The sequence below is a fragment of the Mesoplodon densirostris genome, chromosome 8, assembly GCF_025265405.1.
Source record: "Mesoplodon densirostris isolate mMesDen1 chromosome 8, mMesDen1 primary haplotype, whole genome shotgun sequence".
Taxonomy (NCBI): domain Eukaryota; kingdom Metazoa; phylum Chordata; class Mammalia; order Artiodactyla; family Ziphiidae; genus Mesoplodon; species Mesoplodon densirostris.
The window spans coordinates 45,748,400-45,766,764 of record NC_082668.1 but is presented as its reverse complement, the minus strand read 5'-3'; the positions used below and the strand labels follow the sequence as shown (position 1 = coordinate 45,766,764).

Genomic DNA, 18,365 nt, shown 5'->3' with positions numbered 1-18,365 from the left:
CTCAATATTGTTCCTGAAAAGTTCCCTATTTACAGTACAGCATACTATGCTCACAATGATATTCCAGTCTCACTAAGAAAATATTAGATTTAGTTCAGGATATATAATTTTACAACACAGGGGAAATAGATCATACATTTTAGAAAGAAAAACACCTTTCATTGGTTAATATTTAAAAAGATTTGGTGCTTTAAAAGGAATAACATTTCCATTATCAGAAAAATTAAAACATAAATATTTTCATTCTTTGATAATACTGGATAAATTAGACTTCACTATAATTTTTAACTGAACGTATTTCATATTTTTGGTGTTTGTGTTGCTTGTCAAGAGTAAGTCTTGGGAACTTGCATATTATTATTTATTTATTTATATACATTTTCTTTTTCAAAAGAGGATTTGAGGAGGCTTTGACGTTTGCTTAACCAGCTTCATACCCCATCCAGCTTACTGTGTATGATGGAATCATTAAGAAATACACTTCGACAATGGTGATGATGTTAAATTATGGCCTCTCTAGAGACAAGGGACTATGCCCTATTACTTGTTTATGTATCCCCAATATTGCCTAGTTCAATTCTTTGTAACAGAAGCTCAAAAGAGATATGGTGAATTGAATTGACAGAATTGTGTTCAGATCTTTATATAACTTATGTCTAAAATTTCTCTCCAGAACACTACGGAGAAATCAGCAAAAAGGTCTGAAGTAATCATTATCCTCAAGTAATACCAAAAAGCCATGTAAAATACCACTCACTTCTAAAATGGATATACCTATGCATTACAATAAACACACCACATGATGGGCTTTTCTAATTTTATTTCCATGGAGTTTTACACAATTCAAGTGGTATTATAAAGAGCCCAATTATAGTTCAGGTCAGGACTAACATTGAATGAGGAGGATGGTGCATGTGGTTGCATGTGGTTGTGTGTGTACCTGTACATGAGTATGTATGTTTAGAAGGGAAGCAGATTTATTAGCAGAAATAGGACTTCAGGTCTCATAATACCATCACAAATATTCTTTGCAAAGAGCAGACAGTGACTGGGGCAAAGTGGGGTCTGGTGGCTGGCCCCTAGGAAGACACAGGGTGCCAGCAACCATGTTAACATCAGGAGTTCTGGTTACTCCTTTCCTCCTGGAGACCAGCAAAGCCCAGGTCCTCTTCCCACCCTTTGAAGGTTCTCACCCTGCAGCTCCATATAGGACCCCCATTAGCAATCATCCTAGAGCGCTGGGTCCCCGACTAGAGACAGGTCAGGTGGAGGTTCCCTCCCAGTTGTTCCATTGTACAACTCAAGATTGCAGAGATGGACTGTTGACTAAAATTTTATCTTTGCTGGTCATTAAACTATATGCAGGCAGTGTAATTGCAGTTGGGGATGCAATTAAAATTCAATTCAAAATATATGGTCCGTATCCTTCAGAATTTATAATCTAGTGGGAAAGACAGGCTCAGACATTTCTAGCTAGCCATAGTCATTTCTGACTATAGACATCAGATGCTAGTCTTTAAGTATGAGTGAAGTGCTGTGTGGGGAATCTGTGGAGGGAGGTCGTTACCTCTGGTACTGTGGAGGAAAATACAGATCTCACTTGACTCTCAATTTTGACAGATGGTTCTGATTAGAACAGCTAGTGCTACGAATTGTAAAATGTTTTTAATAAAATAATTATAATAGTATTTAATTTATTGAACATACACAATGTCCAAGATTCTAGCATTATGCTATACACTTGACTGCATTTCTTATTTTACCCTTAAAAGAGCCCTAGAAGTAGGTACTATTATTATACTTGTTTTATAGATAAAGTAACTGAAGTTTAAAGAAGTGACTTACCTAAGGTCACACAATTAGAAAATGGCAGAGCCAGGACATCCACAGAGTTCAGGATATTTCAAACCAAATTTTGCACTGCTCAATGTCAGGAAAATATCTGGATTCCTTGCCTCCATAATATAATGATTCTGATATTTTAAAATATTTCTGTGTTCTGATTTCCCCTTACCCTCAAGAAAGAAAAGAAATTTAACACAAGACTTAATTTGTAACTCAAGATTTATCTGTCTTTATCGATACAATAGAGTATTAGTTGTCTAACAATTTTTCTAGTTAATTGCTGATTAATTATATATTTCAGATTGCTTGTATTATGTTTCTTTAAGAAGAGTATAGACAGCTTTATTCGTAGGTTACAATTATAAGATTATACAGTTCCCACCACTGATTTAAAAATAATTAATGAAGGCTTATATGGCTGTTAGCATAACTGACACAACCTTGTGTTTTACAGTTCCTCCTGTCCTTTCACTGACCCTACCCAGGACTGTACTGTGTGGTAAATCACTTCTCTGTCGTCAAGGGCTTTGCAGTTAACAGGTATTGTTTAGTAATCATTAGGACCAGGTGGCCTCTATGCTCTGTTAGTCCCAAAACAATGATGGAAACCCTTGCTGACATATTCCTGGTGAGCACGAGACTAGTTACCCACTCATAAATCTTGATTTAGGAATGCATGTCCTGCTTCCAAGCACCTACTTTCATACCCCAGGTTAACTATAAAATTATCCAATGGCCCCTCAGTGGTGAGGAGTGCAGCTGCGAATGCTTCCAGATCGTTGTCCACCCAATCCAGATCCTACCCTGTGAGTAAGTTACCCTATGATAAACTGATCCATTGATTATATGGAGCTGCCTGCCTCAATATTTGGTCTCACAATGACTTCTCAGTTCTGTGGACACTTTCATTCCCTCCATCTTCCAAAAAGGCTCAAGTTTCAAGATGGCAAGGACATTATTTCAAAAATGTTGATTTCTAGTTCACTGGAGGAAGCAAGAACCTCTTCAGACATTTTATGTTCAAAAGTGTCAAAATTTCCTATACCAAAATACACAGGCCACAATTTTTGAACAAGATGTCTATGGCATACAAGTTACATACCACACCACACCACATCAACCATTCCACCCACCTGGAGCAGAAGCAAAGAAGCTTCTGTAGCTTGTATTACTCCCTTCGAAGCCCAGGAGACCATAATCTCTTTCCACCTGAGAATAAAATTATAGCCTTTATCCAGTAGGTTAGTTTATCAACTGATCTCTGGTTTCCAAATTAATCAACAAGTATACAAGTAGAGCACAATGCCAAAGAAAATGTACAAATGCATCTGGTATCCCAGACTGGATTAAGCAAAGAGCAAATTTAAGTATGTGCTTAGGGTACCACAAAAAGTTAAAATAGCATGTAAACTGTCATTAGGAGAGAGAAGTATACTTTAATAAACTACATTACACTGATTTTATAAATCAGATTAAAACATTTTTTTGAAATATGTTTGAGAGGTTGAGGAGATGGGGAGGCATCATAACCTTTACAGAGGTTGAGGCCACTAAAGGCAATCAACCCTTCTTTATATCTCAGAGTAGAACAGTTTGACATAGAATACAATTGATCAACCAGAATCCCTCCAAATTCTTTATTTGTGACAGATATTGGGAGGTTTTTTTTTTTTTTTTTTTTTTTTGCTGTACGCGGGCCTCTCACTGCTGTGGCCTCTCCCGTTGCGGAGCACAGGCTCCAGACACACAGGCTCCGCGGCCATGGCTCGCGGGCCCAGCCGCTCCGCGGCATGTGGGATCTTCCGGGATCGGGGCACGAACCCGTGTCCCCTGCATCGGCAGGCGGACTCTCAACCACTGCGCCACCACGGAAGCCCGGGAGGTTTTAATATAGTTCACAAAATGGTTCTAGTCAATAATGGGGTCTATTTCTAAGTACTTGTCCTCATGTGGCTTAGAGTTTCAACAGTGGGTTGCTTCGACTGAGGTTTCAATAGGAGAAATTGTGGACATACTTCAGTGGATGTTTATTGAATTAATGAACCAGAAGCAACAGACCTGGATTCAAAACCCACTTTCTTTCATTTCTAACCTGTGACCGTGGATCACTTACCTTGAGCTTAGGTTTCTACATCCATAAAATGAAAATCACATTATGTACTTCATGGGGTTGTTATGATGATTAAATGAGATAATGTAAGTGAGATTATCTCATTAAAGTAGTTGAATCTCTTATTTGGGGTTGGGAGGATTAGAAATGAGACACTTATTTAAGGAACTGTATTAAAATCTTTCATAACCTCCCCATAATGATTCATTCATTCATTCATTAAAAGTATATAGAATACCTACAGGTACAGTATTAGGTACAGAGAATCTTCCATGATAAAACCTTAGGAAAGAGGACTTTATATGTCCATTTGGACATAGTTTACAAACTACGTAGTCTTTGATAGAGTCTGCAACAATTCATTGTAGTTTCAACCTAACCATCCCTCCCTAGTGCCGCCCTCCCAACTTTGAATAAGAGAGGGAGTGAGAGTGTCTGTTTTACACTTTACAATACAAATTACCTAGTGATTTTCAAAAATCAAAGTTTAATGGCTTGGTACTTTTAGAGTCACGAAATAGGTGCAAATGTCAAAACTGCCCAACTAAAATGTCACCCCCTCTGCGAACTCGCACCCAAAATGTCACCTCCTCTTGAAGGCATCCTCCTCTCTGGTCTCTAAGATTTCACAAATGCTGCTCCACCTGTCTGAATCATGCTCTCCTGACTCCCTATCTCAGGTCATTGGCTCCTACCCAAACTTCAGCACTCTCTTCAGTCATTCTCTGTCCTGGATGGCTCCTCTGTTCTCACTCCTACTGTCCCCAGTCCAAATAGGGGCCTTTCTCACCCTTATAGTAGGGTATTAAAATGAAATCAAGTTTGTGTTTTCTTAACTGGAAAGATCATTTAAAACATGTTAGTAGTGGAAACAATCATTCACCTTTGAAGCAGATTCTTTTGCTTTAGGAAAATCACTAGAATACTTTTATAAACATAATAAACACCATTGTTCTTGGAGAAAAATATTAAGTCATCTTTAATCTGAAAGCTAGTACTTCAGACAGAGATGTGAAACAAGCCACTGATCATTGTACATTCTGTTGTCTTTAGCATAAATACACACTTGCAGAGACAGAGACAGATAATGTTAAGTTTTTTCCTAAGTATTTAATCTTGCCTCTGAACCCACCTCCCACCCCTGACCCAGGAGATATGTATATCTTTTATAAAAGAATTTTTTTCTCACAGACTGGTTTGGAACAGTCCATTTCGGGCTTTCACTTAACGTCGTGTTAGAGTGAAGATCTGGGATGGCCTTGGAACAGCTTTACCATGGCTGAACTCTTGGCAATGCACCCATGGGTTTTTTTATTGAATAACCCAGACTTTGAAGTATGTCTTCTAAACTGTGGCATTGTCTTGTCTAGTCCCCTGAGGCTAAAGAGTACCTGCTGGGTGAGGATGAAGGAATTGGGTGTTTCCACTGTCAATCATCCTTGGGTGGGAGATGAGGTAGGCCTGGGCATGGACTGGGAGAAGGCAGACTTCTTCCCAGTTAATAGACAAAGGAGAGGTAAGTGTAGAAACTCCACAATGTGTAGATGCCTGGGGTGACCTGCCACATGGAACAGTCTCTGACATACAATATCAATTTATTTATATTTAACATTGATGGAAGATCCTAAGAGTAGCAGGTCTCTTTTAATGGCAGCTGAGTTAAAAGGTACTTTCTATGTTGTGCTTGAATTATCCCTAAGCCTTCAGTTAAGCGTTAAGTATTTCAGTAGGCTTGGCTGTGCTCTGCGGAATTAAGGGAGAACTTTGTGCACACATCTAGTGTGAAGCAAAGAAGAGCAGCAGCAGCACTAAAAGGCACTTATAGGACATCAAAAAATAAACTGTGGAATATGGAGCTATAACGTCCAGATCAAGATGGCTAGTCAATTGGTCAGTGATCATTGGGACAGATTGTGGAACATGGAAGTGTTCCTTGGAGATTTATAGAACTTATTTGGGAAGCAAATCCAGTAAAAGAACAGATTTCCCACAATTCTCCCCAAGGGCTATTGCTATTGTTTGTGGGAATATTGATAGAAAAGTATGTGCTTTTTAAAGGTTAAAAAACTTGGACTCCATTCTTCACTTTGTCTTTTCTACAGAACCATCAACTTATTGACAATAAGGACTGTGTCTCTATTATCTTTGCATCATCACAGTTTCTAGAACAGTGTCTGGAACACAATAGGTGCTCAAAAATATTTGCTGAGTTACACATGCATAAAGTCTGTCATAATATTGTCTTCAACTTGATGAGTTGACTTAGGTCAATAGTCATTTAAAACTGGTTGTGAAACTGGAAACCAAAAAACTCCTAGAAGAAAACATAGGCAGAACACTCTTTGACATAAATTGTAGCAATATTTTTTGGATCTGTTTCCTAAGGCAAAGGAAACAAAAGCAAAAATAAACAAGTGGGATCTGATTAAACTTAAAAGCTTTTGCACAGCAAAGGAAACCATCAGCAAAATGAAAACACAACCTACTGGATGGAAGAAAATATTTGCAAATGACGACCAATAAGAGGTTAATATCCAAAATATACAAACAGCTCATACAACTCAATATCAAAAAACCTCAAACAACCTATTAAAAAATGGGCATAAGACCTGAATAGACATTTTTCCAAAGAAGACATACAGATGGCCAACACACATGTGAAAAGATGCTCAACACTGCTAATCACTAGAGAAATGCAAATCAAAACCACAATGAGATATCACCTCACACCTGTCAGAATGTCTAAAAGACCATAAATAACAAATGTTGACAAGGATGTGGAGAAAAGGGAACCCTTGTACACTGTTGGTAGGAATACAAATTAGTGCAGTTCCTATGGAAAACAGTACAGAAGTTCCTCAAAAACACTAAAAGTAGAACTACCAGATGATCCAGCAATTCCATTCCAAGGTATATATCCAAAGAAAACAAAAACAATTTAAAAAGATACATGCACCCCAATGTTCATAGCAGCATTATTTACAATAGCCAGGATATGGAAGCAACTTAAGTATCCATCAACAGATGAATGGATAAAGAAGATGTGATACACACACACACACACACACACACACACAACGGAATGAAATACTACTCAGCCATAAAAAAAGAATGAAAGTTTGCCATTTGCAACAACATGGATGGACCTGGAGGGTACTATGCCTAGTGAAATAAGTCAGATAGAGATAGACAAATACTGTATGTTATCACTTGTATGTGGAATCTAAAAAATAAAACAAATGAATGAATATAACAAAACAGAAACAGACTCACAGATATAGAGTACAAACTAGTGGTTACCAGTGGTGAGAGGGAAGTGGGGAGGGGCAAGATAAGGGTAGGGTTTTAAGAGGTACAAACTACTATGTATAAAATAAATAAGAAAAAGGATACATTGTACAGCACAGGGAATATAGCCAATATTTTATAATAACTTTAAATGGAGTATAACCTATAAAAATTCTGAATCACTATGTTGTACACCTGAAACTAATATAATATTATAAACCAACAATACCTCAATTTAAAAAACTGGTTATTAGAAATATACTGAAATAGAATTAGTAAGCTACCTTAATACCCTCTATTGTAAGGCTGTTGCTATAACTTTCAAACTGGAAAATATGTTTTAAGCACAGATTCCTGCAAAAAGCTGCACAATCATCACATATTGCCAGAGAATCAGGAAACCAGAAGAGACCTGAAGGCCATTTAGTTCCCTCACTTTATGAATGAAGAAATTAAAGTCCAGAGTGAAAAAGTAACTTGTCCAGAGTCATACATCTAACCAATGGTGGAGCCAGGGCTAGGTTGCACCTGTTCTGATTCATTGCTCTTCTTCTTAGTACTACATCATACACTTCTACTAAATCATACCAATCATGGGTCTGTGGCTAGATGGGCAGTTGATAGTATTTATTTGTATTTTATGTTTAAAAAATACTCTGAAACAATAGATGGTGTTGAGATTTTTTTACATCATACTTTGCTTGATTTTATGAGCACTGAAGATCCTTAAAAGTCCTAAACAGTGATTTTCATACCTGGCTCTAAAAAGACCTATGCCAGGGTCGTAGCCCAAGTCAGCAGGACTCAGGCATTGGTATTTTTGAAAAACCTTCCCCAAATGTTTATAATTGCAACCAAGACTGAAAATCATTGTTCTAAAATAGTTTTATTTAATGTCCTTATCCATTTTTCAATCTTTTTGTTTACATTTCCCAACTTCTCCCGGATGTCCTCCTCTATGATTAACTGGGAGACACTGAGAATGCACAGTCCTCATTTGGATTTCACTGATGACCAGTGGGAACTTCCTAAATTAGTGGAGTTCAATGCTAAAACCATTTAATTTACATTAAACACAAAAGACATTTCTACCTGCTTGGGACAACACAGTATTGCATTATTTTAGAGAATAGGTTTCCATAGAATCACATGATCAGCAAGAAGCATATCATTCAAATCTCAGCCACTAGGGAAATTTTTACCTATAGTACATGTCCTCTTTGTTCAAAATCATCAAGGAGAAGTATTTTGTATTTTCTTTTGTTATTCTTTGCCACACTGCTGAGAATGTTCTTTACTTAACCAATTTAATGTAACTGCTGTCTTCTGTGGAAATGAAGAACAATGAATAGATTGCCTGTTTACATATCTTTTCTTTAGTTGTGGACTCACAAATTCGAAGCTTAGCCTTCTTTTCTTCAGGCTAATAATAACTTAACCTGTCATTATGGCCTATATTTTATAACCATTTATAGTTTTCATTCCTTCCCTCTGAACATAATTAGAGCACTGTGTAATAAAATAGTTATTTACCTTTGCTTTAGCATGTCATCTAAAGGTGAAAAATGCAATGAGGTCAACATTTTTAAGTATCATTACCTTCATACTCAAATACTTTCCATTTTATACCTTATTTTTCAATTTTAAGACATAAAATACAGTTACTGGGTAATAAATTATAATTATCTTACCTTGTATTTGAAAATAGAATGCAAACATAAAGCTTTCTTGCTTTGGTAATTTCTGTAATTTATACACAGCATTGATGAGGCCCTAGGTATAATTCAAATGTACAGACTGCACCCAAAATACCATAAACATAAGCTTTTCTCAGAGCAAATCGTCACTGAAGCACCAGCTCAGACAAGAGAATTAGTCATTAACTCTTCAGGCAGCCTTTACATTTTCTTTATATAGTGTTATCTATACTCATCGTAATATTGTGCCATTTTTACCAGCTAGTTAAGATTTCATTGTATAAACAGTAGCTGAATATATTCATGTCAAAGATAATCATTCCTTTAAAAGGTTTCTTTGTCAGGTGTTCATTAAAGTGGATTTCACATCAAAATGATAGTCACTAATATAGGGCAAACATCTTACCCATCTGGCAGGTCTTTTTAAAAATTTAATTTTATTAGCACTGTATCAAATCCTCAGCCTGTATTATGTCTCCTTAACAGCACAAAAATCTGTTTTATGAATGCACACAGTTGGTGGGCATCCAAAGTGGAATAATCTGTGTATCATTTACAAATATAGGAGACCACAATAGAAGTGATGCTGCTCATGAATGCATCAGAAATTCACCATTAAAAATATCCATTTTCACCAATGGTATACTTTGTAAACAGTGCTTCCACTTTCTTAATATTGGTCTTCAGAAATTCATTTTGTGATAAATTCCCTAAATAAAGGCTTCTTCCCAGCTGATGTTTACCACTCCGGGCTGCATGAAGCACTGGCATTTTGCTTCAAGACAGGAGGTAACAGGAATAAATACAGCACCAGCTACATTTCCTCTGCATCAGATATGTGAATGTTTTGAGCATTGTAATGGGTAGCGTGGGTGACACAGAATTTCACAAAATCGCCCACACAAAGAGCAGCCCTTCTTCAGAAGGCACAGCAGACACCATTTTGTCTCATTCCAAAGCAGTTCACAACCTTCTCCAGTTTTTCAGTTGAAGCGTTCAGACACAAAGTTTTTAATCTAAACCTGATGGGACATGATGAATTTTTAGGAGGGCAATTTGATTTCTAGACAGTAGGAGGGAGAATAGAAAAGGGCAAGAATTGAGGTCACAGCTGTAAATATCTCTGAGTTCTCTGAAGGAGTAAATTAAAGTGAGAATAGCCTTTATTTTTAGCTACATAGACACTGATAGGCATTATATTAATGCCAGTGTAAGATTTCATTCTTACATTTCTTCATAGGAGGGACCATATTTGCCCTGGGGGCTTGGTGGCAAAGGGGTCAGGGTAGGGATAAGTCATGAAACCCACTCCATGTCCTTCCGTGGAGATACGTGAGAAACCAGTTGTGGGCTGCTGCCTAGGAAGCCCCACCCAGTAAGAAGACCTCTTGGGACTCTGATTGGCCTATGAATGTGTTAATCACAATTATATCAACATATGCTGTGCTGTAGCTGTTTGTGGGGAGATTTTAAGGGATTTTTAGCTTTGTTTGCTTTTGCTTTAGATTTTGGCAAGCCAAAGGATATATCTAAGTGAGAGCTGGCTTTTAACATTGTAACCTGACTCTTCCCAAATTTACTGTCACTGCTTAAAACACTTTGGCGTATATTATTAGAATTCCCTTCTACTCCAACGGCTCATCTTCTTCTATATCCTGAGTACTATCAATCTTCATCCTTTGAGGGAAGATTTTATTTTGTGTATGTATTTGTTTCTTATTGTGGAAAACACACATAACATAAAATTTGTCATTTTAAAGTGTACAATTTAGTGCCTTCACAATGTTGTGCAACCATTACTACCGATCTAGTTCTAGAACATTTTCATCACCCCTGCTCAAAAAGCAGTCACTCCACATTACCCCCTCCCCTAGCCCCTGACAACGGCTAATCTGCCATCTCTATGGATTTGCCTATTCTGGATATTTCACATAAACGGAACCATACAACACGTGTCCTTTTGTGTCTGCATTCTCTCACATGTAATGTTTTTGAGGATCATCCATTTTGTATCTGTATTTGTTTTGAAGCAACAGGAAGTCAAATAGAACCTAGTCTGGTCAGTTGGCTGAGTATATACTGTTTGAAAAGAGTTTAAGTGATATTACAAAGTAAATGAGATTAATTTTCCTATGTGCTTATGTTTTGTTTTTTTGCCCTTGAATATATAGGTTCTATTTACACTAAAAAACAAAAAACAAAAAACCTCTGCACCAAATAAACACCACAATACATTATTACCTATACTCAGAATGTAAGTATTGCTTGATTACTGCCAAGTAGACTTAGGTTCTCTTTTTCGGGGGTGGGAGTTGGCCAAAGGATGTGATGCTGAAGATGTTACACAGAAACGGACATGCCCCTAATGAAAAATATGAGGTACTGTATCTGAATTCAGATCTTAGGTGACTATAAGGCAAAGTATTCAAGTTATGCTTTTGTAGCCTCTCTTTGTAACATCCTCCCTTTTAATTGCCCACTCTCCTAGTTCTCCCATTAAGATAATAACATAAATTCACTCTAAAATATTTATGACTTAATGAATTTAGAAACTAATGAAGATATCCTTGCTTAGTTCTACAAATTAATTAACTTTTGATCAATAAGTGGAGAGAGATGTTAAGGGAAGGATCCTTTCTTGTTCTCTCAAATCACACCACATGGACCAGTGTGGTTCTCAAACTTTTTTGTGTCTAAGAATCACTAGTATATTTGTTTTAAAATATAAATTTCTAGACCCCAGAAATTCTGATTCAGTCTGGGTGAGAAGCAGAAATCTCTACTTTCAATAACTATCCTAGTTTGGTGGTCCTCAGACTTTAGTGTGTATCAGAATCACTCTGAGGGCTTGTTAAAATACAGATTTCTGGACCTCAGAATCTAGAGTTTCTGATTCACAGGTCTGGAGTGGGGCCTGAGAGTTTACCTAACAAGATCCCAGGTGATGCTGATGCTGCTGGTTGGGGATCATGTTTTGAGAACCACAGTCTTACGTGATTCTAAAATAACTGTGCCTTGGCTACATTTGGAGCCATACTGATAAACTAATCACAATTCTGCAAATCAAGCTAAGCCTGTATGGCAGCCTGTGATAAAAGGGCTTGGCTTTCACAGGGGTGGAATAAAATAAACCTTTGTCCCTAGCTGTGGAAGCATCAGTAATTTTCACAAACAATTTTAATAGGGTACTATTTTAATCTAAAATATCAGTTAAGGACCTAAAACCAATGCACGAAAAACAATATTTTCTTTTGACTTTCAGGTGTACATATAAAAATTTGTAAATTATTGTTACAGACTTCATTTAAAATAATTTATATATAAAAAAAACAACTGGGGACTTCTCTGGTGGTGCAGTGGTTAAGAATCCGCCTGCCAACGCAGGGGACACGGGTTTGAGCCCTGGTCTGGGAAGACCCCACATGTCGCAGAGCAACTAAGCCCACACGCCACAACTACTGAGCCTGCGCTCTAGAGCCCGCAAGCCACAACTACTGAGCCAGTGTGCTGCAACTACTGAAGCCCATGTGCCTAGAGCCCCTGCTCCGCAACAAGAGAAGCCACCGCAATGAGAAGCCTGCACGCCACAAAGAAGAGTAGCTCCGGCTAGCCGCAACTAGAGAAAGCCCGCATGCAGCGACAAAGACCCAACACAGCCAAAACTAAAAAAAAAAAAAAAAAAAAAAAAAAACCTGAAGCACTTAAGAAAATCACTGTTTAATGGCTTGGGGTTTCGGTAGAAAACTGATTCAGGGGTACAGCCTACTGGATAATTCTGAGATTGCAAAGGAAAAAATTGTCATGGGAGTTTTAATATTTAATATCTTTCTTTTATTTATTAATTTCTTTCCATGTTTCTTTATAAGCATGGTATAATGGAAACATCATGAACTTTGGAGGTTCAAGATCTTTCTTTGCCTTGTGACCTTCCTTGCTATATGACCTTGGGCAAGTTACTCAAGCTTCAGGTTCCTACACTGTATAATGGGGTAACACAATAATTACTACCCAGCAGAGCTATTATGACAATTAGGAAATAAAACATTTAAATTTCCAGCATAATGTTGGACTTATTGCAGAAACTATGTCCTTTACACACACACACACACACACACACACACACACACACACACACACCAACAAACATAAAAGAAAAAAACTCAGTTTCTGACCTTCTTTCTATACAAGTTCCCTAAACTTAATTCTGCTTTGAAGCAACAACATTTACCAGCACATGTGGGGACTCCATGTTGGTGTTTCTCTGCATTTTGACTTCTGATAGTTCTATGCTTTAATGAGTTAGGGAAAACCAGGCAGTGGAAGAGCCTCATCACCCTTTGCTGGTATTAAAACATAATGATGGAGGGCCGCGCCACGGCCTGAAAGGCAGCTGGGAGGCTGCCAGAGGAAACACTGTTGCTCTGGAAAAGGGAGCAAGCCCTGTTGAAGACCCTTGTCGTGGACCGGGACATGGAGGTGTGGCAATGGGACCCCGCCTTTTCGGGCCTGCAGAGGGTCCGGGGCGTGGACGTGTCCTTTGTGAAGGGCGACGGTGTCAGCACCTGTGCCTCCCTGGTGGTGCTCAGCTACCCTGAGCTTGAGGTGATGTATGAGGACTGTCGCATGGTGAGCCTGACAGACCCCTATGTGTCAGGCTTCCTGGCCTTCCAAGAGGTGCCCTTCCTGGTGGACGTGGTACAGTGCCTGCGGCAGAAGGAGTCCCGCCTCATGCCCCAGGTCCTTTTTGTGGATGGAAATGGGGTGCTCCACCACCGAGGCTTTGGGGTGGCCTGCCACCTTGGTGTCCTCACATATCTGTCCAGCATCGGGGTGGCCAAGAAACTCCTGCAGGTGGACGGGCTGGAGAACAACGCTCTGCACAAGGAGACGATACGGCTCCTGAAGGCTGGAGGAGACTCATTTCCTCTGATGGGAGGTTCCAGGACCATCCTGGGCATGGCGCTGAAGAGCCACGACCACAGCACCAAACCCCTCTATGTCTCTGTGGGGCACAAAATGAGCCTGGAGGCAGCCGTGCGCTTGACCCATGGCTGCTGCAAGTTTCAGATCCTGGAGCCCCTGCACCAGGCTGACATCTGCTCCCCAGACTACATCCGCAGGACCCTGGGAGTCCAAGGGGCCCCTGCCTTGCGGCCGAAAGGAGCAAGAAAGCACAGAGGCCAAAGCCGTGCCCCCAGGGACTCTCAGAAGAGCCCGCAGATTTAGAAATTATCCATTGACTTTCTATCATGGGGCTTGAGAGTTTGTTCCCTCTCACACAGCCTCTCATACACTTTCCTTCCACCCATCTTCTCATTTTCATTGAATCAGAATTCAATGTCTGCGTTATTCTTTTTTTGCACATACTACTCATAGCTGAGTAATGTAATGTGATTACCTCTCCTTTTTTGTACAACCTCTTATTTTTCCTGCACTTGATAACTGCCTCATGTTTTGGGTTTGGTTTATTTTCTCTGTATCCATTCCTTATTACCAAACCCTGCAATGGAAATATAAATTGGTACTTTAAAAGCATCAGGCCATCTTGAATTTATTTTTTTCTCAGAGCCTGTGGTAGCCAGCTTCCAAGATGGCCTCCTAGGGCTGGTGTAGCCCTATGGCCACACTGAACCTGGTCCATCTGTATGACCAATGGAGGTGTGGGTATGTGAGGGTGTGTCACTTCTGATACTAGGCCTAAAACACATAGGGAATTTTGTCTGGATGGTGCCCCCTCCTTCTCTCTCCCCCCTCATCATTCACTTTGAGAGAAGTCAGCTGCTGTGTTGTAAACTGCTCTGTGAAGTCCACATGGCAGAGAACTGAGCCCACCTGCCAGTCACCATGTGAGGAAGTCATCTTGGACAGCCTCCAGCCCTGCTCAAGCCTTTAGATGCCCCCAGCCCTGGCTGTCATCTGACTGCAACCTCAGGAGTGACCCTGGGACAGAACCACCTAGCCAGTCTGCTTCCAGGTTCCTATCTCACGGTTTCTGAGTATCTCACCTTTGTTCTGGAATAATATTTTTATGCAGCAGAACATAACTAATACAGAGCCACTACTCCCATAAAAATAAAAACAAAAAAAACCCTTAATGATTAAAATGAAGCATCTCAGCTAAATACTTTCCTGTAAAAAAATTGTTTAAGTAGAAACCATACTCAGTGCCTTCAGTCAATTAATTCCCTCTGTTCATTCTCAGAGAAGACACTTATAAATTGATCCTTGTCTAAGATAAACAACAGAAAGTGAGATCACATTAATGACAAGGCCCAAATTGTGATGTTTCTGGACATGCTTAGGAACTCACATCTTGAGTTCTTCAAATCTCCCTGTGATTCGTGGAGTGTCCGTGATGGTCTCAAGTGTGCTTGGAAATGGGTTCACTCATGTTTTCGGCTCTGGCTTCCTGGTCAAGCAATCCAGTGTTGTGATTCAGTGATCTCCTGTTGGGCCCGGGGATCTGCATTAAAACAAGTACTCCAGGAGATTCTGAAGAAAGGCATCTTTTTTTTTTTTAACATCTTTATTGGAGTATAATTGCTTTACAGTGGTGTGTTAGTTTCTGCTGTATAACAGTGAATCAGCTATATGTATACATATATCCCCATATCCCCTCCCTCTTGCATCTCCCTCCCACCCTCCCTATCTCACCCCTCTAGGTGGTCACAAAGCACCAAGCTGATCTCCCTGTGCTATGCGACTGCTTCCCACTAGCTATCTATTTTACATTTGGTAGTGTATATATGTCCATGCCACTCTCTCACTTCTTCCCAGCTTACCCTTTCCCCTACCCATGTCCTCAAGTCCATTCTCTACATCTGCGTGTTTATTCCTGTCCTGCCCCTAGGTTCTTCAGAGGCACTTTTTTTTTTTTTTTAGATTCCATATATATGTGTTAGCATACGGTATTTTTTTTTCTCTTTCTGACTTACTTCACTCTGTATGACAGACTCTAGGTCCATCCACATAACTACAAATAACTCAATTTCATTTCTTTTTATGGTTGAGTAATATTCCATTGTATATATGTGTCACATCTTCTTTATCCATTCATCTGTTGATGGACATTTAGGTTGCTTCCATGTCCTGGCTATTGTAAATAGTGCTGAAATGAACATTGTGGTACATGACTCTTTTTGAATTATGGTTTTCTCAGTAGTGGGATTGCTGGGTCATATGGTAGTTCTATTTTTAGTCTTTTAGGGAACCTCCATACTGTTCTCCATAGTGGCTGTATCAATTTACATTCTTACCAACAGTGCAAGAGGGTTCCCTTTTCTCCACACCCTCTCCAGCATGTATTGTTTGTAGATTTTTTAATGATGGCCATTCTGACTCGTGTGAGGTGATACCCCATTGTAATTTTGATTTGCACTTTTCTAATGATTAGTGATGTTGAGCATCCTTTCATGTGTTTGTTGGCAGTCTGTATATCTTCTTTGGAGAAATGTCTATTTAGGTCTTCTGCCATTTTTGGATTGGGTTGGTTTTTTTTTTTCATATTGAGCTGCATGAGCTGCTTGTATATTTTGGAAATTGATCCTTTGTCAGTTGCTTCGTTTGAAAATATTTTTTCCCATTCTGAAGGTTGTCTTTTCATCTTGTTTATGTTTTCCTTTGCTGTGCAAAAGCTTTTAAGCTTCATTAGGTCCCATTTATTTATTTTTGTTTTTATTTCCCTTTCTCTAGGAGGTGGGTCAAAAAAGATCTTGCTGTGATTTATGTCAAAGAGTGTTCTTCCTATGTTTTCCTCTAAGAGTTTTACAGTGTCTGGCCTTCCATTTAGGTCTTTAATCCATTTTGAGTTATTTTTGTGCATGGTGTTAGGGAGTATTCTAATTTCAGTCTTTTACATGTAGCTGTCCATTTTTCCCAGCACCACTTATTGAAGAGGCTGTCTTTTCTCCATTGTATATTCTTGCCTCCTTTATCAAAGATAAGGTGACCATGTGTGCATAGGTTTATCTCTGGGATTTCTATCCAGTTCCACTGATCTGTATTTCTGTTTTTGTGCCAGTACCATACTTCCTTGATTACTGTACCTTTGTAGTATAGTCTGAAGTCAGGGAGTCTGATTCCTCCAGCTCTTTTTTTCTTTCTCAAGATTGCTTTGGCTATTCGGGGTCTTTTGTGTTTCCATAGAAATTTTAAGATTTTTTGTTCTAGTTCTGTGAAAAATGCCATTGGTAGTTTGATAGGGATTGCATTGAATTTGTAGATTGCTTTGGGTAGTATAGTCACTTTCACAATGTTGATTCTTCCAATCCAAGAACATGGTACATCTCTCCAACTATTTGTATCATCTTTAATTTCTGTCATCAGTGTCTTATAGTTTTCTGCATACAGTTCTTTTGTCTCCTTAGGTAGGTTTATTCTTAGGTATTTTATTCTTTTGGTTGCAATGGTAAATGGGAGTGTTTCCTTAATTTCTCTTTCAGATTTTTCATCATTAGTGTATAGGAATGCAAGAGATTTCTGTGCATTAATTTTGTATCCTGCTACTTTACCAAATTAATTGATTAGCTCTAGTAGTTTTCTGGTAGCATCTTAAGGATTCTCCATGTATAGTATCACATCATCGGCAAACAGTGACAGTTTTACTTCTTCTTTTCTGATTTGGATTCCTTTTATTTCTTTTTTTTCTCTGATTGCTGTGGTTAAAACTTCCAAAAGTATGCTGAATAAGAGTGGTGAGAGTGGGCAACCTTGTCTTGTTCCTGATCTTAGTGGAAATGGTTTCAGTTTTTCACCATTGAGAATGATGTTGGCTGTGGGTTTGTCATATATGGCCTTTATTATGTTGAGGTAAGTTCCCACTGTGCCTACTTTCTGGAGGGTTTTTATCATAAATAGGTGTTGAATTTTGTCAAAAGCTTTTTCTGCATCTATTGAGATGATCATATGGTTTTTATCCTTCAATTTGTGAATATGGTTTATCACATTGATTGATTTGCATATATTGAAGAATCTGTGCATTCCTGGGATAAACCCCAATTGATCATGGTGTAGGATCCTTTTAATGTGCTGTTGGATTCTGTTTGCTAGTATTTTGTTGAGGATTTCTGCATCTATGTTCATCAGTGATATTGGCCTGTAGTTTTCTTTCTTTGTGACATCTTTGTCTGGTTTTGGTATCAGTGATGGTGGCCTTGTAGAATGAGTTTGGGAGTGTTCCTCCCTCTGCTATATTTTGGAAGAGTTTGAGAAAGACAGGTGTTAGCGCTTGTCTAAATGTTTGATAGAATTCACCAATGAAGCCATCTGGTCCTGGGCTTTTGTTTGTTGGAAGATTTTTAATCACAGTTTCAATTTCAGTGCTTGTGATTGGTCTGTTTATATTTTCTCTTTCTTCCTGTTTCGGTCTTGGAAGGTTATACTTTTCTAAGAATTTGTCCATTTCTTCCAGGTTGTTCATTTTATTG

The 18,365-nt window shown here is 38.8% G+C and overlaps 1 protein-coding gene across 1 annotated transcript; it reads left to right on the top strand.

The window, feature by feature from the left end:
* Nucleotides 1–1,106: 1,106 nt before the first annotated feature.
* Nucleotides 1,107–14,180, top strand: LOC132494733 (endonuclease V-like). Its single transcript, XM_060105946.1, is given in 3 exon segments — nucleotides 1,107–1,265; nucleotides 13,327–14,091; nucleotides 14,094–14,180. Coding segments are annotated over 3 exon segments (1,011 nt in total).
* Nucleotides 14,181–18,365: the final 4,185 nt, after the last annotated feature.